Source organism: Colius striatus, chromosome Z (genome assembly GCF_028858725.1).
Source record: "Colius striatus isolate bColStr4 chromosome Z, bColStr4.1.hap1, whole genome shotgun sequence".
Taxonomy (NCBI): Eukaryota; Metazoa; Chordata; class Aves; order Coliiformes; family Coliidae; genus Colius; species Colius striatus.
Window position 1 is genome coordinate 35,841,956 of NC_084790.1, and position 23,925 is coordinate 35,865,880.

The 23,925-nt window shown below is 44.9% G+C and overlaps 1 protein-coding gene across 1 annotated transcript; it reads left to right on the plus strand.

Moving 5' to 3' along the window:
• Positions 1 to 15,189: 15,189 nt before the first annotated feature.
• Positions 15,190 to 15,534, plus strand: TAL2 (TAL bHLH transcription factor 2). Its single transcript, XM_010207076.1, has one exon. The coding sequence runs from the start codon at positions 15,190 to 15,192 to the stop codon at positions 15,532 to 15,534; it is 345 nt and encodes a 114-aa protein (XP_010205378.1).
• The last annotated feature ends 8,391 nt before the right edge of the window (positions 15,535 to 23,925 follow it).

A 23,925-nucleotide genomic window follows, 5' to 3' on the forward strand; every position in this document is an offset into this window, starting at 1 on the left:
GGAGGTTTTCTTATTTTCAACTCCCCTTTTGTTTGAATCCCTACTTTGAGTGACACTTATGTGGTGGCCTTATTGCTAGTTGCAACCTGCTTCAGCTTGGCATTGTGTGCCAGTGAAAACGGCAGCTGCTGATTCTCTGAGATTGCTGCCTTGTTTCTCTCTATTTTAGGTGATTTCCAAAGAACTTTTAAAGTCTACATCTCTCTGTGTCAAAGGGAAAATGAGCTGCTTGCCTCTTCTCTCACGCTCCCCGTGGAAGGTTTAGAGAAATGTTATTTTTTCAGTTTCTTTCTTACACAGCTAAACATTTTCTTAAAGGCTATCAGCAACTTTCAGCATTAAAAGGAGAAGATTTTTTTGGTTTCTGGAATTTAGCCAAAAAGTGTGTCCAGAATTTAAAGCACCCCCTGATGTGAGTAATTTGTTAACACTAATAAGAGATTCAAAACTTTACATAAAGCTTCAAATGATGGAAGTTTAATATTTCTGCAGTCTGCATGCAGCTGCTCTTCTGAACCTCAAGCAGCCTCCTCTCTAGCTTGCTATATTCAAAATCTGTTGATCTGAATTTTTCTTTTAAAGGGCAGGAGACAAGATGTGCGTAATTGCTCCTTATTGTTCCCATCTGTAGAGATGCCACTGAACTCTCAGCAATAACATAGCTGTGTGTTTGCAGTCTCTTACTCTTCTTTTTCTGTCCATAACCTTCTGTTTTTCAGTAGATGAAAAGAGGTCACCCCACAAAGAGAGAAAAATAATTTGAAGCCAGGGCCATCCTCTGAAATCTCTGCCTGTATTTAGGCAGGATGCTCTTTGATTTCCTGCTCATCTGTAGCAAGAATTTTGCTGGAGAAAGACGTGGTTTGAGTCTGGCCCAGTGTGAAACAGAAACTTTTTTCTTTTTTTCCCCCCATCTGACCATTACTCTTACCTTGGACAGGCTTTTGTTGGCACTGGAAGCTTCATAGCAGCAGGATAAAGCCTTTTGCTTCTGCATGTGTACCATACAGTCACACACACCAGGAACACCTTCTCTTCCTTTTAGGAAGAGGAATAACGAGAGTTACTTCCCTAGGATGTTTTAGGGGATAGAATTTAATGGCTCCCATGCCGAATTTCAAAAAGGGACTTGAGAAACCCAGTTTTGAGGATGTTCACATTTTGCAACCACCCACATATTCTTGACTTCTTCAAAGTGGCCAACTCTCACATCTTCCTCTCTGCAGAGCCACATGTGTAAGTGCTGTTGCCTAAATGACTGGCAATCTGCTTAATATAGGTCTAACTGCTACTGATGACTGTGGTGCTGAGGCAAACTGATAAGGTGACTGAAGTGTGGCTCTTCAGAAAGCAAGTGCACTAAATGTGAGTTCAGCACTTTCTCTGGTGGAAGAGTGTGCTGGGCGTGATGGCAGAGATGGGGAAAAGCAGTGTTCTCTGAAGCTGGCTGTATTCTCTGTCTCATCTTCAGTTTCTGTTATTACCCACGAGAAGGGCTGAGACCACCTTTTCTTTTCTGTTCCCGCTTCTGCTTTGTCAAACTTGTTGAGGAATGTCTCTCTGGGAGGAAGTGCTCGTACTTGCCTGTCAGAGTGGGTCTGTGTTTCAGCACTGCTGCAATAAACCAGCAATCTCTGCACCCATAGATACAGCAGCTCTGTGCCCTCAGTTGCCCCTCTTATAGAATCACAGGATTGTAAAGGTTGGAAGGGACCTTTAAAGATCAGTTCAACCAGTTCAACCCCCCTACAGAAGCAGGTTCACCTATATCAGGTCACATAGGAAAATGTCCAGGCAGGTCTTGAAGACCTCCAAGGAAGGAGACTCCACAACTTGGCAGCCTGTGCCACTGCTCCCTCACCCTCACAGTGAAATCTTTTTTTCTTATGTTTAAATGGAACTTTCTGTGTTCCAACTTCTTGCCGTTACTCCTTGGCCTGTCACTAGATACAACAGAAAAAAGTGATGTCCCAACCTCCTGACATCCACCATTTAGATATTTCACAGAATCAGAGAATCTTAAGGGTTGGAAGGGATCTCAAATGTTTATCTAATCCAACCTCCCTGCCAGAGCAGGACCTCCTAGAGTAGGTCACACAGGAACTTGTCCAGGTGGGTTTTGAAAGTCCTCAGAGAAGAAGACTCAATAACCCATCTGGGCAGCCTGTTCCAGTGCTCTATCACCCTCACAGTGAAGAAATTCTTGCTTGTATTTCTTTGGAACCTCTTATGTTCCAGCTTATACCCATTGCTCCTTGTCCTATCATTGAACATCACTGAGAACAGCCTGGCTCCATCCTCCTGACACCCACCCTTTACATATTTGTAAACATGAATGAGGTCACCCCTCAGTCTCCTCCAAGCTAAAGAGCCCCAGTTCCCTTGGCCTTTCACCATAAGGGAGATGCTCCACTTCCTTTATCATCTTTGTGGCCTTGCACTGAAATGTCTCCCTGTCCTTCTTGAACTGAGGGGCCCAGAACTGGACACAATATTCCAGATATGGTCTCACGAGGACAGAGTAGAGGGGGAGGAGAACTTCTCTTGACCTACTGCCCACACCCCTTCTAATACATCCCAGGAGACCATTGGCCTTCTTGGCCATGATGCCACATTGCAGGCTCATGGTCGTCCTGCTGTCCACCAGCACCTCCAGGTCCCTTTCCTCTACACTACTCTCTTAACAGTTCATTCCCCAACCTATACTGGTACATGGGGTTATTCTTTCCCAGACGTAAGGCTCTCCACTTGCCTTTGTTTCATTTCATTAGATTTCCCCTTGCCCAAACCTCCAGCCTGTCCAGGTCTCATTGGATGGCAGCACAGCCTTCTGGTGTGTCAGCCAGTCCCCCCAGTTTAGTATCATCAGCAACCTGGCTGATAATGCCCTCTGTTCCCTCATCAAGGTCATTAATGAATATATTGAATAGTGTTGGTCCCAACACCGACTCCTGAAGGACTCCACTAGATACAGGCCTCCAGCTAGACCTTGCCCCCTCAATCACAAAAAATATTCGTAAATATTAATGAGATCCTCCCTCATTCTCCTCTTCTCCAGACTACACAGCCCCAGTTCCTGCAGCCTTTCCTTGTACAAAAGACGTTCCATTCCCCTGATCATCTTGGTGGCCCAAGACTCTCCTAGAAGTTCTCTGTCTCTCTTGAGCTGAGGAGTTCAGAACTGGACACAGGACTCCAGATGAGGCCTCACCAGGGCAGAGGAGAGGGGGAGTAGAACCTCCCTTGACCTACTGGCCACATTCTTCTTGATGCATCCCAAGAGTTCACTGGCCTTCTTGGCCTAGAGGTCACATTGCTACACACATTGCTACACTTGCACATGCAGTGTTCCCCTCCTTGTCTGTGCTGTAGGGCACTGGGACTCTGCTTTCTGAGAAGAGTGTCTGAGGAGGGAAAAGGCAGCCATTACACCAGCAAACATGGTAATATCAACTGCAGTCTAGAGGCAGAATGCAAGTTACAAAATGTATCCTGGTGCAGCTTGACTTTTCATGAACTGACAATAGGTGACTGCTAAATACCAGACCCATTGCAGGTAAAGAATTACACCAGAATCCAGGGATGTTGTCAGGATGGATCACAGCAGAAATGTTGCTAGGAAGAGCATGCCCATGGTGCAATATTGCTTTCACTGCTCTTGTTCTTCCCTCCTTGCCCCTGGCTGAGGTATACTATCCTGGCAGCTATGGGTTGCTCTAGGGAGAAGTTCCTGTGTGACCTACTCTAGATGGCCCTGCTCTGGGAGGACGGCCGGACTAGATGATCTTTTGAGGTCTCTTCCAACCCTTAAGATTCTGTGATTCTGTGAAAAGTAATCCTAGGACTATGGGGAAAAGTAACACCAGGACCGCAGTGATACACTGACAATGCATTCCCCCTTCTGTTATATCACTGTCAAGCACGGAGAGGAAGCTGAATGAGACTGATGTGATTCATTGGTGCCAAGTAATCATAATTCAGTCAGGAGCTTAATAAAAAGACAGTGAAGCAGACCCTCATGTGTCATCCTTTCAAAGCAATCCAACAGACTGGAATAGACAAAGTTGGTGTAAAAGCCAGCATCCCCAGCTCATGTCATCAGCCTTCACAATGGCTTGACACCATTTCTGGCTTGGCACCTGAGACCTCCTGGGCCTGGCAGTGGGTCACTGTGTGTCCCAGCACTGCCATACTGTGTGGCCTCTCAGAGGGGGAAAGAAGCTGGGGCTGCAGGATGTCAGAGGACAGCAGGGAGCAGTAGAGCAAGCGGAATGAAGGACCTGGATGCTGCAGGCTGCACAGCCCCAACTGAGCTGAGCTGCCACAGAGGTGCTCAGGAGGAGCAACTCCTTTGTACTTCAGGAGCGAGATGGTTAGACATTGGTATGCAGCTGAAACACTAAAGGGACATGGTGGTGGCTTTTCTGAAGTACATGGCAGGGAGCTAGAGTGTCTTGTTTTCTCCTACATGTTTCCTCAGCAAGGCAGATTTCTCACCTTGAGCTTGCATCTGGAGAGAGCATGTATCTGACAGCAACAGGAGCAGGATCCACCTCTCTTGATTGGATGCCTGAGAATGAATAACAGCCCAAACAGCCTCTGTCCCTGCAAGGACTGGCATTTTCCTGGCTGAATATTTTATAGTGCTTTGTCTGGACAAGTTTCAAAAGCCTTAGGTACCCAAGTAGGGATACAGAGTTTCAACTCCCTTCCCTTTCTGGATTGGCAAACCCTGTTCTCTACCATTATGTACTGGCTGCAGTGTCTCAGGGTTGGAGGATCTGGAGAGAAGGAGCACTCCACAATTTTCCAATGTAAATTACATGGAATTTAGGTTTCTGTGAGGCCAAAGGCTCCTCTGGAATAGGGACTTTAGTTAACACAACACTTGTGCTAAATGAAGCAGTTGACACAGCTTCCAGCCTGTAGTGCTGCTGCTAATTTACTGTGTGAAAGGGTTGAACCTGCAGTTGAGCTCTGCCTGAGCGACCAGGGGCTTATTCTTCTTGGAAAGCAACGACATCATTCCACTGCCTGGTTGGTAATGTTTCTGGGGACAATCTTGCTCACAGAAACATTCACAGTGCTTTAAAAACCACAGTACTGAGCCCTGTCTAGCACAGCTTGCTGGTTTGGGTGAGATGGTCTGTCTAAGAGCTGAGCTTTCCTGGAGCTTGATGGATGAAAGCAATGGAGTGTGCTTAAAGCTGCCTTATCTTGGATGCAGGTGTTTTCCTGCCCCATGACTTGCAGTGGAGTGATTAACTGGGACTTCTTTCCCATTGCTTGTTCCCTTTTCAGACCTCCTGTTGCTGCTGGGGTGTATGTAGGTATTTTGCTCTTGTTTTCCCTATTAACTCTTGTCTTCACCCAAAGCAAACTCCTAGTACCTAATAGAGATGTGGATGGAGGTGCAAATGAGGCCATATGGATTTCAAAGGCTTTTGTAACAAGTCTATGCCCTTTTAGTTGGCTTGTACCTAGGACAATTTTCTGACCATTTTCATATAATCATAGAATGGTTTGTGTTGAAAGAGTCCTCAAAAGACCATCTAGTTCAACCTCCTTGCAATGAGCAGGTCCATCTTCAACTAGATCACATCTCTGAGAGCTTTGTTCATCCTGATCCTGAATGTTTCAAGAGATGAGCCACCTACCAGCTCTTTGGGCAACCTATGCCAGTGTCACACCTTATGAAGAGAGTTGTTATCCAGAGGTAAGGGTGAGGTTGGATGGACTCACCTCTGTTGTAGACACAGACACAGCCTCCAGTGATGGAGATGATCTTAGTCTGAAATTTTTTGTTTTGTTTTTTTTTTCCCAGTCAGTTGTTAACTTGCTTGTTTTGTCTGAGCATAGAGAAAGCTGGAGGCCACCCCAGCAGCAGAGAAAGAAGTCTCTGTTTCACCACCCCTGTGTCCTGGGCCACAGTGAGCTAGCTGGCTCATCTGTGCTATGAAAGCATGGATTAAACCCACCCTTAGTGCACAGCATGGGCAAGCTGGTAGACGTGTGAGTTCACACCTGTAGCCTCACGTCAGGTGGGCTCAGGCAGAGGGCCAGCACAGGGTTCAGGACAGCAGCAGTAGCTGCCCTCTGGGCTGAAGACTGTGCTGGTTGTGATTCTAAATGAAAGGGAGCTTTAACCAAAACTTGTAGTGCAGGGGTGTGTTTGCCTGCACATGGCCACCTTCACAACCTCAACACCTGTGCTGCCAGAGCAGAGAGTGAATCTCCTGCTCAGTAATACCATAAATGCACCAGCCTGTTCCTCAGGACTGAGTCATGTTAAAGTTGCCTTTTGAATGAGCACCACATCTCTGTCCCTGGAAACATTTTGCATGTTCAGAGCTGAATAAGTAAGAAAAAAAAAATCTTGCCCCCCTGCCCAAAAAAAACCAGAAAAAAAAAAAGAGAACAATTAGATTCTTGCCATGAGTGGCTTCCACCCGTTTCTCACAAAGTGCCCCCAACCTAGACAAAGTCTGTCTCTCCTAGGCACCATCTCAGCTACTGCCCCATAGCAGCCCTCCCGAAAAAGGGCAGAGGGCGTGTGGTGACAAAAGGCAGGATAGAGAGAATCTCCTGGGAGATGCAAAACAAGCTCCCTGGATTGCTAGGACTAGTGGTGACACGCGCCAAACAAAAGATTTGCTACTCTATAAATGAGGCAGCCAGGGCCAGCGAGAGCAAGTTCCGCAGACAGGCACTGTAGGAGCAGTCAGGAGAGAGGAACAAGACGTGTCTAATTTTGCTGCTCGTTTGCTTGCTGACTGGGTCTCAAGAGCCACAGTTGTGTACCTGTGACCAGAAAAGTAAGTGACAATGGCCTCTTCTCTTTACAGTACTGCCCTCCTCTCTTTCAGGCTTATCTTGCAGCTTTCTTAGGGATGCCAAAGCTTCCTCTTGGGGCAAGGAATATCCTTAAAGGAAGGAATTTCCGCAATAGCCTTTTGCCTTCCACTGGATTTTTATTTCTTATTGTGGCACCTCTGGATCTCGTCATTAGCGGGTTAAGGGTAAGGCTGACAAAGAGAATGGTTACAGAAATGGCCACTTACAGGTGGCTGCAGTTAATCAAGGAAAATAACCCTGTTGCCCTACTTTTGTGCCGGGACTTTTCAAATTCTTAGTATCCACAGAGACTCAGTGGATCAGACCTCATGCCAGGAGAAATTATTCACTGTTTTTTGCCACTTCTGAAAGAAATGCTGATACTTACATGTGGAGCAAACTAATGTGATTTTAAAATCGCTGCTTCTACTATTCCTAGGTTTTCTTACATCTAACCATACAATTACACACTAAGCAAACTCATTCTTACCACTGCAAAACGCTGTAAGTTGGAGGTATTGCACTGGTGCAAATTATTACACCGAGCATTGCAGAATCTCTATAACTGAAACTTAGCAGAGTTCTGCAATGGTGCCTGAAATGTGAAACAAATTATTTGCCAAACCACAGATAACCATGCATTCCTTGGGAATAATGGTTCTGTGCTAGACAGTGTGCCAATCCTGTGACAGTCTCAACAAGTAAAGATGTAAAGAAACAGTTTTAAATGCCGACTCTCACATATTCAAAAATAACCTCACTACTTTATCAGTCATCTGTCCTATAGCCCCTGTCTACTTAAAAATACACAGGCATTTGAATTTTGCATGGTTCAACTGTTCATTTAAAAGGAAAAGCTTTGCAATTGTATTAATTTTTTTTCTGCCGATAAAGGCTAATAACTTTCAGACAATAACAACTTTTGAAAATGCCAATCTAGAACATATTTATATCTCCGGAGGTAGATTTCTACATAAAGCTGCGTTTGCCTGAGAAAGTTAATAAACAACAAAACAAGCTTTTCTTCTTTTCTGAAGTAGCTACCTCTCTCCTTCATGATTTCCATATTTCTCAGGATTATATTTAATTTTTTAGAACCTTTTTCCACTGTGTTTCTATATGGTTTCCCAAAAACCTCCTAAAATAAATGCAGCTTGGCTTTACTGACTGTTTACATAAATCATTGAAGCACTTACCATATGACCAGCTGATCCAAGAAATTAAACACGCACAGAGTCAGCGTGCCCAGTAGGAGGCTGGGGATCTATGTACAGGTGTCCATGTGGGTACGGCTGAGGCAAGGATGATCTTCATGATTATCTTTTCTACCAGGCGTAGCCCCATGGATGTTGGTGGCATGAGACTTAGGGGAAAACAGGGTGGTGGTCTTTGTCCTGCAGTAGTTTGCATTACATTTCTGCAAATTGCAATTTTCCGTGTGGTTATGTTTTTCTGTGTTAATGGTGACCTCTGGTCTTATGTGCAGCAAACCAAATCAATTCCTGCAATGATGCCGTCGTGGTCAGTAGATTGGTTTTAACCTGTGTTTTGGAGGGAGACTGAGCACTGCACAGCGCTATCAGGATGCTGTCAGACCATTAGTTTTGCTTTTGCTGAAGTCCCAGAGAGATTTCTTAACAGTCTCAGGGCAAACTTGGGTAAAACACAAAAGCAAGTATTCTCTGGAGGCTGTATTCAAACACAACACAAGATCTACTTTCCTCCTGATGCAAACATCCCTTACAGCACTGGATTTTCCCTTCCCTGTGCCTAACAACTGTTGTAGCAGTGTGAGCTGCTGCAGACCAGTCTTAGCCGAGCTGAAACACAGGCAGCATCTGGAGTCCCCTCCCTCTTTACATAACAGGCATTCAGAAGGGGGGATGTAGACTTTCCTACACATGCAGGCAAGGCAAAGCAGTTAAATCAAATGGTCATGTTTCTGCTATTAACAGCTATCTTGCTGCCTTGTAGTGGCAAGTGCAGAGAGAGGCATGCAGGAATGTGTGCCGCAATGAGGTGAGAGCATGTACCTGTGAGGAATATGAATTTGTACACTGGGCCTGGAAAACAGTAGACCCTGGAGAATGCCTGGGAGACGATCAAGCTGTTTTTCTTCTGTTATCCCTGAAGCATGGCGATAGTATCTGTACATGGAATTTGGGAAGTTAATTTGGCAGAGACTGTTTCTAAGGGAAATCCATTGGAACTGCAGGTTTTGACATAAGAGGGTCCTACTGTAGAAGAGGCCAGGAGGAGAGAGAAGCACTTAAGACTCTCAGATATTTTTTAACAGAAAATGACACAGTGCCAGTTTAGCAAATAAAGGCTAAACCACCTGGCAGAGGAGGAGGCTTTAGCTCCTTTCTCAGCTTTGCAAGCCATCATGTCTATGCCTTTACACTAGACCTCCATTTAGCAAAAGCTGTTGCAACCTATGAGTGGGTTCTTTGTTTTATGCAGAGCTGTGGTATAATTTGACTTTATTGCAAAGGAACACACTAAGCATTGAAACAAGGGGAGCCACAGGAAAAGGAAAACCAAAAAGCACTCCCAAGTGCAGAGTAAACATTTTATTGAGTTAACCTTGCCTCGAGTAAGCCTCTTCATCATTGCTGGTAAGTTTCAAGCACACATTTTGTGCTCTCCCAAGCACCTGCTGGGTGGCAGCCCATTGCTTTACAGACATACCTTCCCGAGGCAGCCTTTGGGGACAATGACGCCAGGGTGTCCAGGTTACAAAGTCTGCAGGCTAGGCTGATTTCTCAGCAAGCAGCAAGCTCTCTCCCCTACTAAAGGTTTATACTCTCTAGGAAGGCAACTGAACTACAAAGCTGAGTAAGTCAGGGGCAATGCTCAGTCAGGAGAAAAACTTGCCTTTTGAAATTGTGGGATGCAGGGATGCAGGCTAGTATCCCCAAACATGAAGGCTGACTTGAGACCTGTACACAGTTGCTTTTGAAGGCTCTATCAATTTCCTTTTTCTAAAGGTTCAATGTGAGTATGGTGCAGCTGTGAGTTTCTGTAAATGCTGCCCTTAGACAAGAGAGCTCCCAGAAGCTGAGATTCCACTATGTGCATTTTGTCCCAGATTTACAGACTGTAAAAAAGGTAAATCACCCTGTCAGCACTGACTGGTTTTTATAGCACTTTTGCTGCTTTGCTGTACTTTGTACCATGGTATGATTGTCAGATAACACTCCCAACAGAGACATGAGGCAGTGAAAGGAGCCCTTGTTTATTCAAGTAGCTCCTTTTCCTACATCTTATTTAAAATAACATGAAGTTCACTGCTTCACCCTCCGCCCCTAACCACACACACACACACACACAAACACACACTTTCCTTTCCACAAACCTTCCAGATGAGGCAAAGTAACTACGAGCAGGAGGTGCCGAGGGAAAAAAAAAAGGAAGAAAAAAAGAAAATTTAAAAAAGAGAGGAATTTGCTGGAGGCAAAGGAACAGCAGAAATAAGAAGTTCAATTCCCTGACTGCCAGTCCAGCGTTGCTGCAGCTCACTACACTGTGCTCTCTCTGTGCCCTAGTCCACCAGCACACCTGTGGGATTTTGGGTGGGAGGCACCTAGGGATGGGTATAGGGAGGTATACAGGGAGGTGGCAATGGTGAGAGGAGGCTGAGGAGAGTTGGGTGGGGGAAGGCTGTACCCAGAGGTACTCCTCTTCTTGCATGTCCTTGAGCTGTGGGATGTGTTTTCCCCTCTTTCCCTTCCTCTCTCAACCCAAAGGAAATCCTTGCAGTCCAAGCAACCGTACAACAAACAGCATGGTTCAACTACAAAGAGCTTGAGCTCATTCCTCCTATGGAGTGTGGAGATAAAAAAACCCAAGTCACACATTATGGATTGGCAGCGTAAGGTCTTGTGACATCCATGCTCAATCTTCCCCTCTGCTAGGAGCTGAGAGTCTCATGCTCTGAGGCTTGCCTGAAACTGAAGAGGGAAACAATGAGCCTCCTCTTCAGATCATGCTGATGCAAAGTGAACAAAGCATGGCAGCAGGGAGTGGTGGCTGGGGAATCTTTGCTCCCTGGAGCAGATCACAGGCACCTGCCTGGTACAAGAAACAAGCACCATCTGTTTTTCTGTTGCCATTTACTTCAGGGCTGAGGGCACTTCACAAAATCCAGTGCAATATGTTAACCAATATTAGCAGGCACTGGGTTCCCCCTGTGGTATAACGCTGTGGCACTGTATGTTTGCTAGAAGCACTCCAGTTCTTGCTGGCAGCAGGCATCTGCTATTTGATTAAGATTTGCAGGACTAGGTCTCCAGTGGCCAGTTTCAAAGCAGATTTAACTTCACTTAGGTCAAAGGTATAACTTGAGGGAAGAACTTTCTCCTCCAAGATCATTATTTAATAGCAGCTTGCTAATTATGACTGAGTGCTGGGCTCCTGGCAAGTCCCCTGCCAGCCCTCAGGCATTAACCGCCAGCTCGGGGGCCATTTGCCAGGGAATGTCCTAGCAGAGGTGGCGCTTTGTGCAAAAACTGCTCTGCTGCTGCTGCCGCCTGAACTGCCTGAATAGCTTTGGAGTAGAGAGGAAGTGGGGACTGCTGCTACCAAGGGAGAGATCTTCATCTTTTCTATTGTTTAGACTTTTGTCTGGTGACAATTGCAGCTGCATTAACCACAGATGGTATTCCCTCCCCCAACACACACCCTCCCCACCCCAATTTTTATATTTTTCTTAAGAGGCAGGCAGCAGGGTGTAGAGAGCTTCAGTTATCTGGGCGGATGGTGGTGTTTTATTTTTAGTCTTTCTGGCTGTTGGAGCAGATTCACTGCTGGGCTGGAGTTGTTTCTTTGCACAATTATCTTTACACACAGCAGATGAGGATCTTTGTTCTTGAAATTGCACTGACTGCTTCTGGATGTGTCTTCTCAGTCTGAGTTAAACCTTGTCCTCGGTGGCAACATTTTTTCCCTCCACTGAAAATGGTGTAGCCTTCCAGATCTACATTCCTGAGAGCAGAATTAATCTCTTGATTTTAAGCTGCTGTCTTCCTGGGTTTCTGTATTGTCAGCTAAATGTGAGGTTGTTAACCTGGTTTTAGGGAAGGTGACTAGAAAGCATAGAATCCAGGCTTGCAGGTTAATGAAATTCATCTGCCCAGGATACATACATGAGTGATTTTTGCACAGACTTGACGCAGACTAGTGGGATACAAACTGCATGAAGGCACTAGACAATACATGATTTGCATAGTGCACCAGAGAAAGCTGAAGAATACATTGCTCAGATGTGCAACACTAGCAAAGACTGAAGCTGTAAGCCATATCATACTAAAAGCTAAGCTTGGTGGGAAGAGAATGAGACAAAAGAAATTGAAATGATATCCCCTGTCAGTAAAGGGACTGCCTTTTAACTGGAGGATGCCGTGGTTACAGAGAATTCAAGGGATGTGTAGGTGACTATGCGAGAAAAGAAGCTGTGCTGAAACACAGTTACAGTTACTGCAGGATTGGATCATGCTCATTTTTTTCCTTATGTTTCTAGCTGAAATTCTGAGCACAACTGGAAACTCACACCAGGAGGGGGAAAAGGAGAGGAATTTAAGGTGGAGAGATGTATGGAATTTGATTACACCTGAAATGAAGCTCTCTGTAGGACTATCAGCACAAGAGGGGACATTGGGAGAGGGAAGGAGCTGTTGTTTGAGGATCCTGATAAATATCAGAAATACAAACACACGTTTTTGAAGTGTAAAGCAGGAGCTGGTCTCACAAAGGCATCTGTTTGCTGACAAGGCTTGTGACCACAAAGGTAGTATTGTTCTTTCCAAAGGCAAGAGGAGAGAGACAAAGAAAAAGTGGTGTGAAGGAGTGAGCTGGGGATATTTTTGCACCGATAATACTGCTAACCTGACATGTTCACAGCCCCAGGGCTAGTTGCTAACATGGTTTCCTGGAACGCTGATCTGGGGACTGTCTGCAGCAGCAGAAAGAGCAGTTGCAGACTGCTGGTATTCGTAGCTGAGATGTAAACAGGCATCCAACAAAACCCGACCCATATACCAGAACTACAGTGCAGAGACTGAAAAGCCTGGCAAAATACAATCCACTCGACTCATTAGAAGAAAAAAGAAAGCACAGGTAACTTTCCCTATGTTATTAAAAATATCTGCTTTTGTACATCCATATATATTTGTCTTTTAAAAAACCCCAAACAAACACCAGAAATAGAACAGTGGGAGAGAGAGAAGCAGGTTGCACTCTGAATTTCACACGAATCCACGCGGCTGCTTGGAAGAATAAAACTGTAAAGGCAAAAGTTCTGCCTTGGGGAGTGAATGTGCTGCCATATAAAGCAGCACTGCTTAAATCCCTATCACTGATGCTACAGTGTTTTTGACAGAAAGGTATATGTGATCGGTTCCAGGTAGATGCAAACTACTGAGTAGATTTGTTCCCACAACACAAATCCAAAGTAACACATGGAGTAGGAAAATAATAAAAAAAAAAAGAAAGATATATAATTCCCATTTAGATCAAGCAATGAGTCTCAACATTAGTCTACAAAAAACACAGAAAAATCTCAAAATCCTGAAATTTGGGGCGTTGTTTTTTAAACAAGCCTCTCATGAAGCAAAGACACTTTGATGAGACAATTTTTTCCTCCTTTAAGGGCAGAGTAGAGTACTAGGCCTGACAGTAATTTCTGACTTCTACCAAAATAGAAATGTGCTAACTCTGTCAGGGCTACTGCCAAAAAGAGCCTGCAAGATGCAGGTAGCATGACCATAGCCACACAGAATACCCACAGGCACATCAGTACTGGCTGTATCTCTCAGTCAGGTCTCTGAACATGGCTCTGACATAATTCACAACCCCTTAACTATGATTCCCCAGTGATTCGTAATTGGTGCTGGACTGGAACTTGAAGGAGATCACAGGGAACTTCCCCATCTGCAGTAATGTGTCTTGTGCAACTGCCAGAACACCCCAATTAACCTCTGAGTGACTGGGATCTCTTTGTTCACCCATACTATTACTATCTACTTTCATTAACCCTGAGCATCTTGCACGGTATGAGGCTGCTTCACGTGGACATGGGATCACAGCAAGGCTATCATTCCAATGTTTGCACTTTCTGCAGGTGAAAGGTGCTATCCCCTCTGTTCTCCAGTCCCCTCTGGGACTGCTGTAAGGATGAGTTTGCCAAAGAATATGAAAAGCAGAGCTTTTTGCATGTGTAAGAGGATAAGTGAAAATATTTGTCCTTTATACTCTTGGCTGGGGATAGTTTTACCCTGCTCGAACTGTCTGTGTGCCACTGGCATAAAAAGCAGCTTCAGAAATGGAGAAGTGAGTGTCCCCTGCAGGGCCGTGGGAGAGAATGAAAGACTTTCCAATGGCACTGGCAACAGAGTTAGGGCAAACTCAGGAGCTTTTGATGGCCTTTCTGGTTAATGGCAATTACTGTGCACCCTTTGCACAGCACTGTACTGTTGCCAGGTCTGCTCTGGGCACTGGGTTCCCTTTGCTGTTCATCTCTGTGAGGCAAGGTGGTCAGCCAACAAATACATGGACATTTTGGCTGGGATACCCGCATATTTTGTAGGAATGACACTTTCCTTCTCCAGCCTCCCTCATGGCACTTCTGGCTTAGTCTTGGCAGCTCTGAGGCTACAGCAGAAGCCTGGATGTATCAGACTGGAGAATGTCTGCCACCAGCAGCGAGAAGTCAGTGAGGGCTGGGCAGAGAATCAGGCAGTTGCTTCCCTGGAGAAGTCTTCTGAAATAAGCATGATCACATGTGTTTGTATTGTTGGCTGTGTGCTTACTGAAGGCCCAAGGTAAAGGTCCACCTGGCTCAGCTCCAGCCATGAATCATTAAGCTTGGGCCAGCTGGGGACAGCCCCCAAGAAGGTGTGAACAGGGACTGGGAAAGCAGTCTGGATATGTTCTGCCCTGGGGCCTCCCTGCCTTCCCTTCTAAAAAGCAGCAGGTGGCACAGCTAGCGTGTCAGCTGTTGGGAATTCTGCTGCAGGGGAACTCTCAGAAGCCTGGAGAAGCTGGACTTGTAGCAGCACTGAATGGTTGTATGAAGAAATTAAACTCCATTTACTCCTTTGTAAAGTCCTACCTGGACTCCAGCATCTGGTTGCAAATGCAATGTTTGTGATGATCATGTCTACGAATGGGGATATGACTTTAGTAATTAGAGTGACTCTGTGCAGGACATGCAGGACGAGGGGGAACAATAGAAATGTCCAGCACCCCCACTGTGCCCCAGCCACTGACACAGTGCCCCCACAACAGCAGCTGGTGTGACAGCCAGGGGTATCAAGCATTCATTCACCATCTCATTTACTTTGCAGCATCTTGAGAATGACAAGGAAGATCTTCACCAACACCAGGGAGCGGTGGAGGCAGCAGAATGTCAACAGCGCCTTTGCCAAGCTGAGGAAACTCATTCCCACCCACCCCCCAGACAAAAAGCTGAGCAAGAACGAGACGCTCCGGTTAGCTATGAGATATATCAACTTCCTTGTCAAGGTCCTCGGAGAGCCAGGCCTGCAACAGACAGCAGTGGCAGCACGGGGCAGCATCCTGGGGCTCTTCCAGCAAGCCCCACGGTTGCAAAGCATGGAGCACCTGACACTGATTGAAAACTGTAATGCTCCTGGTATGAGCAGCAATATAGTAGAGTGTTTTTCAGAGGCATCATCGTAGCAGACGAGATATGTGGTTTTAGCATTATTCTGATAGTCACCCTCTTTTTGCAGAGTCTTTGGGTTGTGATTATTTATTTATCTTTATTAATGTTTTATTTGTTACACATTTTCATTTAATAGGAAAGGAAGCCCTTGGCCAGACAACAACCTGGAACTCCAATTAGAGAACTTGCAGCACCTGGGAACTGGAAAGGACTCACTGCTGTCACAGCAGAGTCTAAGCTACAGGGCTTTCTGCCCTGGTCTCCTTCATAAATCAGATTGCAAAAATTAATGCAGTGTCTTTGGCAAGGGAAAGAGAATACTGTCCTGTGCCATTTCAAGAAAACACTGCTGAGCTCAAGAATGATGACTGCACACAAAATTTGTCCAAGACAGACATCTGGTCTCAGTAGTGAAAGATGGTGAGAGCTGTGATACTTGCCATGGTCCTTCACAAGTGATTCCAGGGGCCAATTGCACCTACCCTTGAGCCTGTGACTCTTATTTCCAGCTTGTTGGGGTTGGTTTTTTTTTTTTGGCTTTTTTAATTTTAAATATAGCCCTTGAACCTGGCTATATCTTTCTCCATCAGACTGGAGGGATCCTTAGTGTCAGAGCAAAACACTATTAAACAAAATTAAACATTCGGTTAAAGCAAAATATGCTCCTTTAAAATAAAAGAAGACATAGTCATAGATGAATTTCAGTGGGTTTAACAGGCAGAGCAAACCTCCTTCATAGTAGTGACAGTGTACATTCAAAGGAAGCTGCTCCAGCTACCTTAAAAGCCCATCAAACGTGTTTGTGGCTAAATATCTTTGTTCTTCAACAGCTGTAGTAATTGGAGAGTTCTTGTGTTGGGAGGGAAACCTTTATGGAAACACCAGCATTCAATGCCCCTTCCCATGCTGGGGTGTAGAAGCAGCTGTGGCATGCCTGATCCTGACAGAGGTGCAGGGCATGTACCACTGCATCACTGCGGTGCCCCTTCACTGCAGAGCCCTGTGCCACGGGCCTTGGGCATTGAATTCCTGAGTCAGCTCTGCTTTTGATGGCACTGGAGCTGCACACATGTCCTTGCAATCCTATAGGATCCTGGTGCTATGATGCTGGGCTGCATTTGATGTTGGACTGATGGCTGCCTCAGGTGGGGTACCAAGGTCATGCTGCCTGCCTGCCCAGCTGACTGCCTTCAAACTCCCTGCTTTTGCCTGCTGTAGCTATGGTTCCTCCATATGGACATTATCCCAAAAGGGTTGATGGGATAACAACAAAGAAATGGATGTAAATGTTTTCTTCTTGACTCAGTGGATCAGTTCCCTGTAGGGAGTGCCAACCACCATGATGTAGGTGCTTAGATGATAAGCATGATGAAAGGAGGCATGAAGGTGACCATTGTGGGTTGTTGCTCATAAATCAATTTAATTTCCTGACTGAATTACAACCTGTGCCAAGAGAGGTCTGTGACTGCTTATGCAAGTTATACAACTGCCCAGAGCAACAGAAGACATCACTTCTTAAACACCAGGTTTAAGAACTGCTTCCTGGTCAGATCCTGCTCCTGCTGACACAGGTCCTTTTGATTTAGCCATTAACCAAGGTACCTATCAGTTCTTTGAAAGGACAATAATTCACCACTGGTCAAGAAATGGAGCTCATTTGTGACAAGGCATATCCCTTGGTTGTTTCTGTTTATTCATAAGACAATGACCTGCCTTCAGGTGCAGATAACACATATAGCCCTTCTGCCTGGGGGAATTTGGCAGCCAAACTGAGGTACCTTTTAAAGTTCAACTAGCCATCAGGTGCACCAAAGAAGCCAGGGCTGGCTCCTGATAAGCATGTACTGTGCTGTCCTGTGCGTTGGCAAAGCCCAAGGTCTGACAGAAACCCCCATCCAGGGCTGCTGCTGTAAGGTAGAGGCATGCCAGTGGATACATTTAGGCCTTCCCTGCCTGCCAACACCCCCACCCCCCCAAAGAATAAAAAAAAAAAACCCTAAGCTGAAAGGGTTTGTGGTGAGTGTGTTCTGTTTCTGTCAATCTTCAGTTTGCTTATCTCCGCACTTTGGAGCTGCCAGGGCCAAGGATGGCACTGGAGGGCAGCTGAGTGGAAATGCACTAAGAGCCTTTTGCATGGTTGGTGAAATCAGTCCTGCTTTCTCCCTGCCTCTGCTCACTTTAATCTCACTGAATGGAGACACAGAGCCTCAAAGGTAATGATCGGCCTCCCTCCTGGCTTTCCGTTGACTTACTGGCAGTTACAGCAGTATAAATTAGCCCAAGTAAATCACAGCAGCTATTGGTGAGGCGTGGTGCTACTATTAGGTCTGTCAGCCACTTGCACACATCACCAAGGCAAGATAAAGCATCTTGTGAGCAGGTTATTGTCCAGAGAAGGGAAAAGAAAACCTGGCAATTTTGTAACACAACATGCTTGTTCTATTGGCTGTCCTAAAAAGCTTCCTTTCTTATTATTGCTTTGGTTCATATCAGCACTTTCTTTGTTCTCCTTTTCATTTAGGAGCTCCTTACTCTCATGTTCAGCATCCATTTCACTAGATCTATCTACCAAAGATTGGATTGTTTGGTCAAGTTTCTTCTCCATGTTTTGTGAATTTCTTATCTGTATAATCATGAAAAAAATCAATGTAACTGATCACACTTTGTGATATGTTATTTAACACCTAATATATTTGCAATAAATTATTTAAGGAAATAATATTTTTTCTTTTTAAACTTCTCTAAAACTTGATTTTATGTTTGCACACCACTTGGTAGATGATACCAAAAACATTACAACATATAAAAAAAGAGCATAACAAAAATTTACAAGGTAATTTCCAGTAGAGGATCATTCTACTGTGCAACACTTGCTCAAGAGTCTTGATGTTAGAAGCAACATGATCAGATGATGAAGAACGAAATGGGCTCCAGTTGCACCAGGGGAGGTTTAGATTGGAGATTAGGAAGAACTTTTTCAGTGAGAGAGTTTTTAGACACTGGCACAGGCTGCCTAGAGAGATGGTGGAGTCACCATCCCTGGAGACATTTAAAATACATGTAGATGAGGTGTTGAGGGACATGGTTTAGTAGTGTGCAGTGTTAGGTTAGTGATTAGACTTGATGATCTTAGAAGTCTTTTCCAATCAAAGCAAACCTATGCCTCTATGACAGGAATTCTTTTGTTTATTATGATTTCCTAGAGGTTTTGGTTGAAATATATGTCAAGCTACCTGCTAAGATTTTGACCAGCTCTTGGAAAAGTCTGATAAGTAAAATTTCACTGTGCAACAGCATTGTATTAGACCTCGAAACATTCACAACTCAAAACATTTTAACCAACTCTATCTTAAAAATGAGAAATCACTCTAAAGAATTCATTTCGGCTCTGATTTTACTCTAGTGTTATTTGGAGAGGTTCAGATAGGGACAACCTACAAATTCGGACTGGACTCAGATTCTGAGTTACTCCAAAGTTGAGGAGAGTTTAGATGTAAAGTGTCTCTTTCTGGCCAACACTTGGAGGAAACAACCTAATTGCCATCTAAATATGAGGCTGGGAGAAAGAGACAAAACACTATGACAAAGGATGCAGAAGGTATGAGTGGGAAATTACTGTGACACAGGCCCAATTTCAGTTTCATGCTTAACTAGATGTCTCACAGTTCTGACACTTCTCTATGGTACACCAAGAGAGGGATTTCTGCTGGAGAAAGGTACTGTCTCAAGAGACTACTCTGCCCTTGTGAGATCACATCTGGAATATTGTGTCCAGTTCTGGGCCCCTTAGTTCAAAAAGGACAGGGAGCTGATGGAGAGAGTTCAGTGCAAGGCCACAGAGATGATGGAGTGGAGCATCTATCTTATGATGAAAGGCCAAGGGAACTGGGGCTCTTTAGCTTGGAGGAGACTGAGGGGTGACCTCATTCATGTTTACAAATATATAAAGGGTGGATGTCAGAAGGATGGAGCCAGGCTGTTCTCAGTGATGGCCAATGATAGAACAAAGGGCAATGGATATAAGCTGGAACATAAGAGGTTCCAAAGAAACACAAGGAAGAATTTCTTCATTGTGAGGGTGACAGAGCACTGGAACAGGCTGCCCAGGTGGGTTGTCGAGTCTTCTTCTCTGGAGACATTCAAAACCCACCTGGACGAGTTCCTGTGTGACCTGCTCTCAGTGGTCCTGCTCTGGCAGTGGGGTTGGACTAGATGATCTTTTGAGGTCCCTTCCAACCCTTAAGATTCTGCCATTATGTATTTATGAAATCCACAAAAATGAGATTCAAAGTCTGTTTTTATACTAAGCAAGACAATGCTGCCTCAGAGAGGCCTCTCTGCTACAGCAAGTAATGTCAAATTTGTTATTACACTCAGGAACATGTGACAATGGCTCCAGAAGAAGTGGGCATGACATAACTATGTTAACGTGGTTCTGTGCTGGGAGACGACGGTCACAGAGATGTACCAAGTCTTTTGCAGGTGGCTGGATGTGTCTTTCACATATTGAAGCAGTGGAAAAATATTAGTATAAATGACAAAAATGTCCTTAGTCTTAAGGTCCTGACTGGATCTCTAACTAGCAGTGCTAAATAGAGTTGTGTAAACAGCACTTTTTTTTCCTTTTATGATTTTTTTTTTTGTAAGGATATGGCTGCCAATAATGCAAGGAAGACCAGCTAAGATGGCATCTTCTAAAAGCATCTTTGGTATCTGCTGATACAAAAAGGCATGATGTAAAGTTAAGAGAGCCATGGCTCCCTCCAAGACAAGATAGTCCTGTCCTAGCTGGCACAGAGGATGTATGTTAGGTGTTCTCCCGTGCCTTTGTGATGCAGAAATCCCAGTTAAGTATTAGCTTACTTGGAATTTCCAATAGGATCTACACAAGAATATAGGTCCACATTTCAGATCAAATGAAGATTACTTTATCCAAAGGCTGAACAGTAGGAGACAAGTGCCACTCTCCAGCTATCACAGAACCTGACAGAACTGATGCCAGGAGAGCTGCAATGTTCACTGTCCTTAAGTGTAACCCATGCATCACCAGAAACAAGCTTGCTGTGCAGACTGCAGTTCATCATGTCCACTTCATCAGTATCTCCTTTGTGGCTATGGAGTGCAATTGAAGTTGGATATTTGAGTTGGGCAAGGAAAGAAACTGTGTCTTGCAAAGACATTGTAGTCTTGTGGACAAATCCTAGTGATGGCCAGATGGTGGTTAGAGGAAGGACAAGCCTGTAATCTAGGTTTGAGCCTGAGATTCAGTGGATTGAGATCCCAGCTGTTGTGAACATATGGTGCTTGTGCTGAGCATTACACAGCAAAATCCTAGGTCTGGATGGTGCCTTGTTTTTTCTAGACTGTTGCCCGTGCTGAGGAACACTTTGTGGTGAGACATGTACTAATCAGCCCTGTTAGTTGTACTGAGTTGAAATCAAGGAGGAGGAAGGTACAATTAACATAGCAGAGGGAGACCAATGGGATTCCTGAACCAGAGAAATTAAATAGCAAAACAGAACAGTTTTGACACACTAAGATCCATCCCAGCACCTTGGTCTGAGCAAGAATCGGAAGCTGCAGGACTGATCTGTTTCAGACGCATAAGATTCACGAACCATTTAGTAACTTCCAGTATCTGACTGCCTCCCACAAATTTCTTTGCTGCTAGGGAATGATGTGCAGTGACCATGGCTAAAGCAGGGTGAACAAGGCAGATCTGACTTTTGTTCTTTGAAGGCTGAATGATAAAATAAGGTGGACAGAATGGGCGACTTAACTACTGACCTGTGGGGCAGGGGTCACTTGGAAGGCAGTCTTAAATCTAAAGGTCATCGACAAAGTGACAGGGTCTAAATCTGTCACTTTTCAGAGGAGTAATTGTATTTTTAATACAGCAGGTGCTGAGAGAGAATCAGAGAGGAGAAGGTGGGTGGAGGAGGCAGCTCAAACAACTATTTGGGTTACAGAAGGTAGAGATTGACCTGTATCTAGTCAATAACTATGTCTGGTTGAATGTATTCATTGTTATTCTGCCCATAAGCTATGGATGGCACTTTTATTGCACTCTGGGTTGCTCCAGCTCTTCTCTATAAAAAATAAGTTAGTCTCATCCCACTGTGTTCTGCCCCTACCCTCTTATGTGTGCAAATGAATGCACATCCCATCTCTACACGGTTTGTTTTGCTGACAGGGATTGCAAACCCAACAGTGCACAATGGAGGATCCTGCGATAAGCCTTTGTCGGAGTGTCCTTTGGAAAAGGGACTCCCAAGCCCCTGAAGAGGCCTGAAAGCCAAAAGGCCCTGAAAACCAAAAAGCCAAAGAACAATGAACCGTGGGTACATCTTCCCTGCTGAGCATCAATGCCACAAATTAGCATCAAAGTGGCTCAGGATGAAGGGCAGAAAGAAGCCAGTGAGGCTTCTATGGATCTCAGCACAGACTGCACTGGGCCTTGGATGAAGGTTCAAAATTTTTTTGGCAAGAAACCATGCAGAGAGATATTTACATGCAGATGGCAGCAGAAGCTTGCCATGCACCCACCTTCCTGTACCATTACAGCAGGCAGGTGGCACAGTGAACAACACTATCACATCACAGACCCGGGGAAGATCCCACACTTTCTTTGAAATTTCCTACTCTGCACCTTGAAAGACACTCTGTCTTAGATAGTCTAAAACCTTAATGGAAAGCTAAAGTCAGGAAGTCTCCAGGAAGGCATTCTGCCTCCAACTCTGGGAGTACACAACATTTAGCATCGATTTTCTCTTGGTGACTATATTAGGCAAACCCCATCAGACAGCAGCACACAGTCATGGAGCTGAGAAGGGCTCAGAGCAGCTGATAGTAAACCTCACTTCAAACACAGCAGAATTACTGTGTTCTGATACACAGTCCTACAACCAAACAAAACATAACCTCTAGATTTCCACAACTGAAGGCTACTATACAGTATTAAATTCATACCTTAAAAAACTTTGCACTTACTGGAAAGACCTGAAGACTCCCAAGAGGAAACTGCAATTCCTGAAAGCACCTTGAGCGAAGGCTCTTAGACACAGCTAAGCACAGAAGCTCAGACCAGCTGACTGTGGCCTAAAGTGTTTTAGTGCCTGTGGGTTAAAAGTTGTTTCAGAAGGAAGTATCTGGCCCTGCTAAAAGGCTCTGCAGTGATCTCCACAGGAATGGATGGTAAAAAGTCAGTTGCCAGTTGAGAGCTCCTGACAGGGAGAGTGAACTTGGCAGGCCGGTGTAAGAAACTATGAACTAAGGTATTGTTTATTGAGATTTATGTTAAGCTCAATGTAAAGGTTAGACAACAAAAGACAGGAAAATTGCATATGCGAACAGCTGCCAGACATCACTTGTGTGTAATTGCCTTTACATACCAATACCACCTATGCAAGCAAAAGAGATACTGCTCAAAGATAACTACAGGATGTTCTGAGGAACAAAGGAGGAAGACTCCTCACTCAACAACCACCGGAAGGCAGAAAACGACCCCTTCACAGCAACTGAAGAATGCGCAGAGTACCTACAGTGCTTCACGGCCACGGACTAAAATGTATAAAAAAGGGACTGTTTGAACTGATTAGTACGGCAGTTGGCGGAGCGCAGACTCCCCTGTCGTCCAGCGCTGTCTTTGCTCATATTCTACTTGCTACAATTAATAAAATTATAATTGGATTATGATCCGTTGTGGTCTCAATTTATGACAATTTCTTGGTGCCGTGACTCGGATAAGGAACGGTGAGCTTCAGTCCTCCGGGGAGGCGCCCCGCGGCAATCCGCGGCCCCGCGACTGACAGCCTACCTCAACCTTACCGACGAACCTAAATTCTAGAATAATGAGCAAAGGGGAAACCGGTAAAATCCCATAAAAATTCTGTGCACGGGAGTCCGGACGAAGACGCAGGACGCGTAAGTATATTGCGAATTTTTCGCGGGTTATCCGTTCGGGCGGGATTGGGTATCCTGGATTATAACAAATGAGAGGTTCGATACACTGAACCAAGCGAGTGTGGACCCTTAAGTACTGCGTTTCCCATCTCCCGCGAGGGACTGGGCCAGGAACAAGGGGAGCAAGTGAGTGTGTGTTTGTGGATAATCCAGAAGATGGGGGCGAAGGGCAGCAAGCCTTCGACTCCCATGGGAAGGGTACCTACTGTACCTAAGGATACCCCTCTGGCATATATCTTAGACAATTGGAGATATTTCCCTGAAACACTAGGGAAAGATAAGCAAAAAAATGATAGAATACTGTACTAAGATATGGGGAGGGAAGAAGATTTCTGAAAATGCCTTTTGGCTAGTCTGCGGGCCAGAAGAAGATTGGATAAGACAACAATTAAATCTCTGGGTTAATAATAAAAAACCTCTTAACCCGGAAGAAAGTCAATATG

Excerpts from the sequence above, each read along its gene's own strand:
- TAL2 (XM_010207076.1), top strand. The coding sequence starts at position 15,190 with ATGACAAGGAAGATCTTCACCAACACCAGGGAGCGGTGGAGGCAGCAG.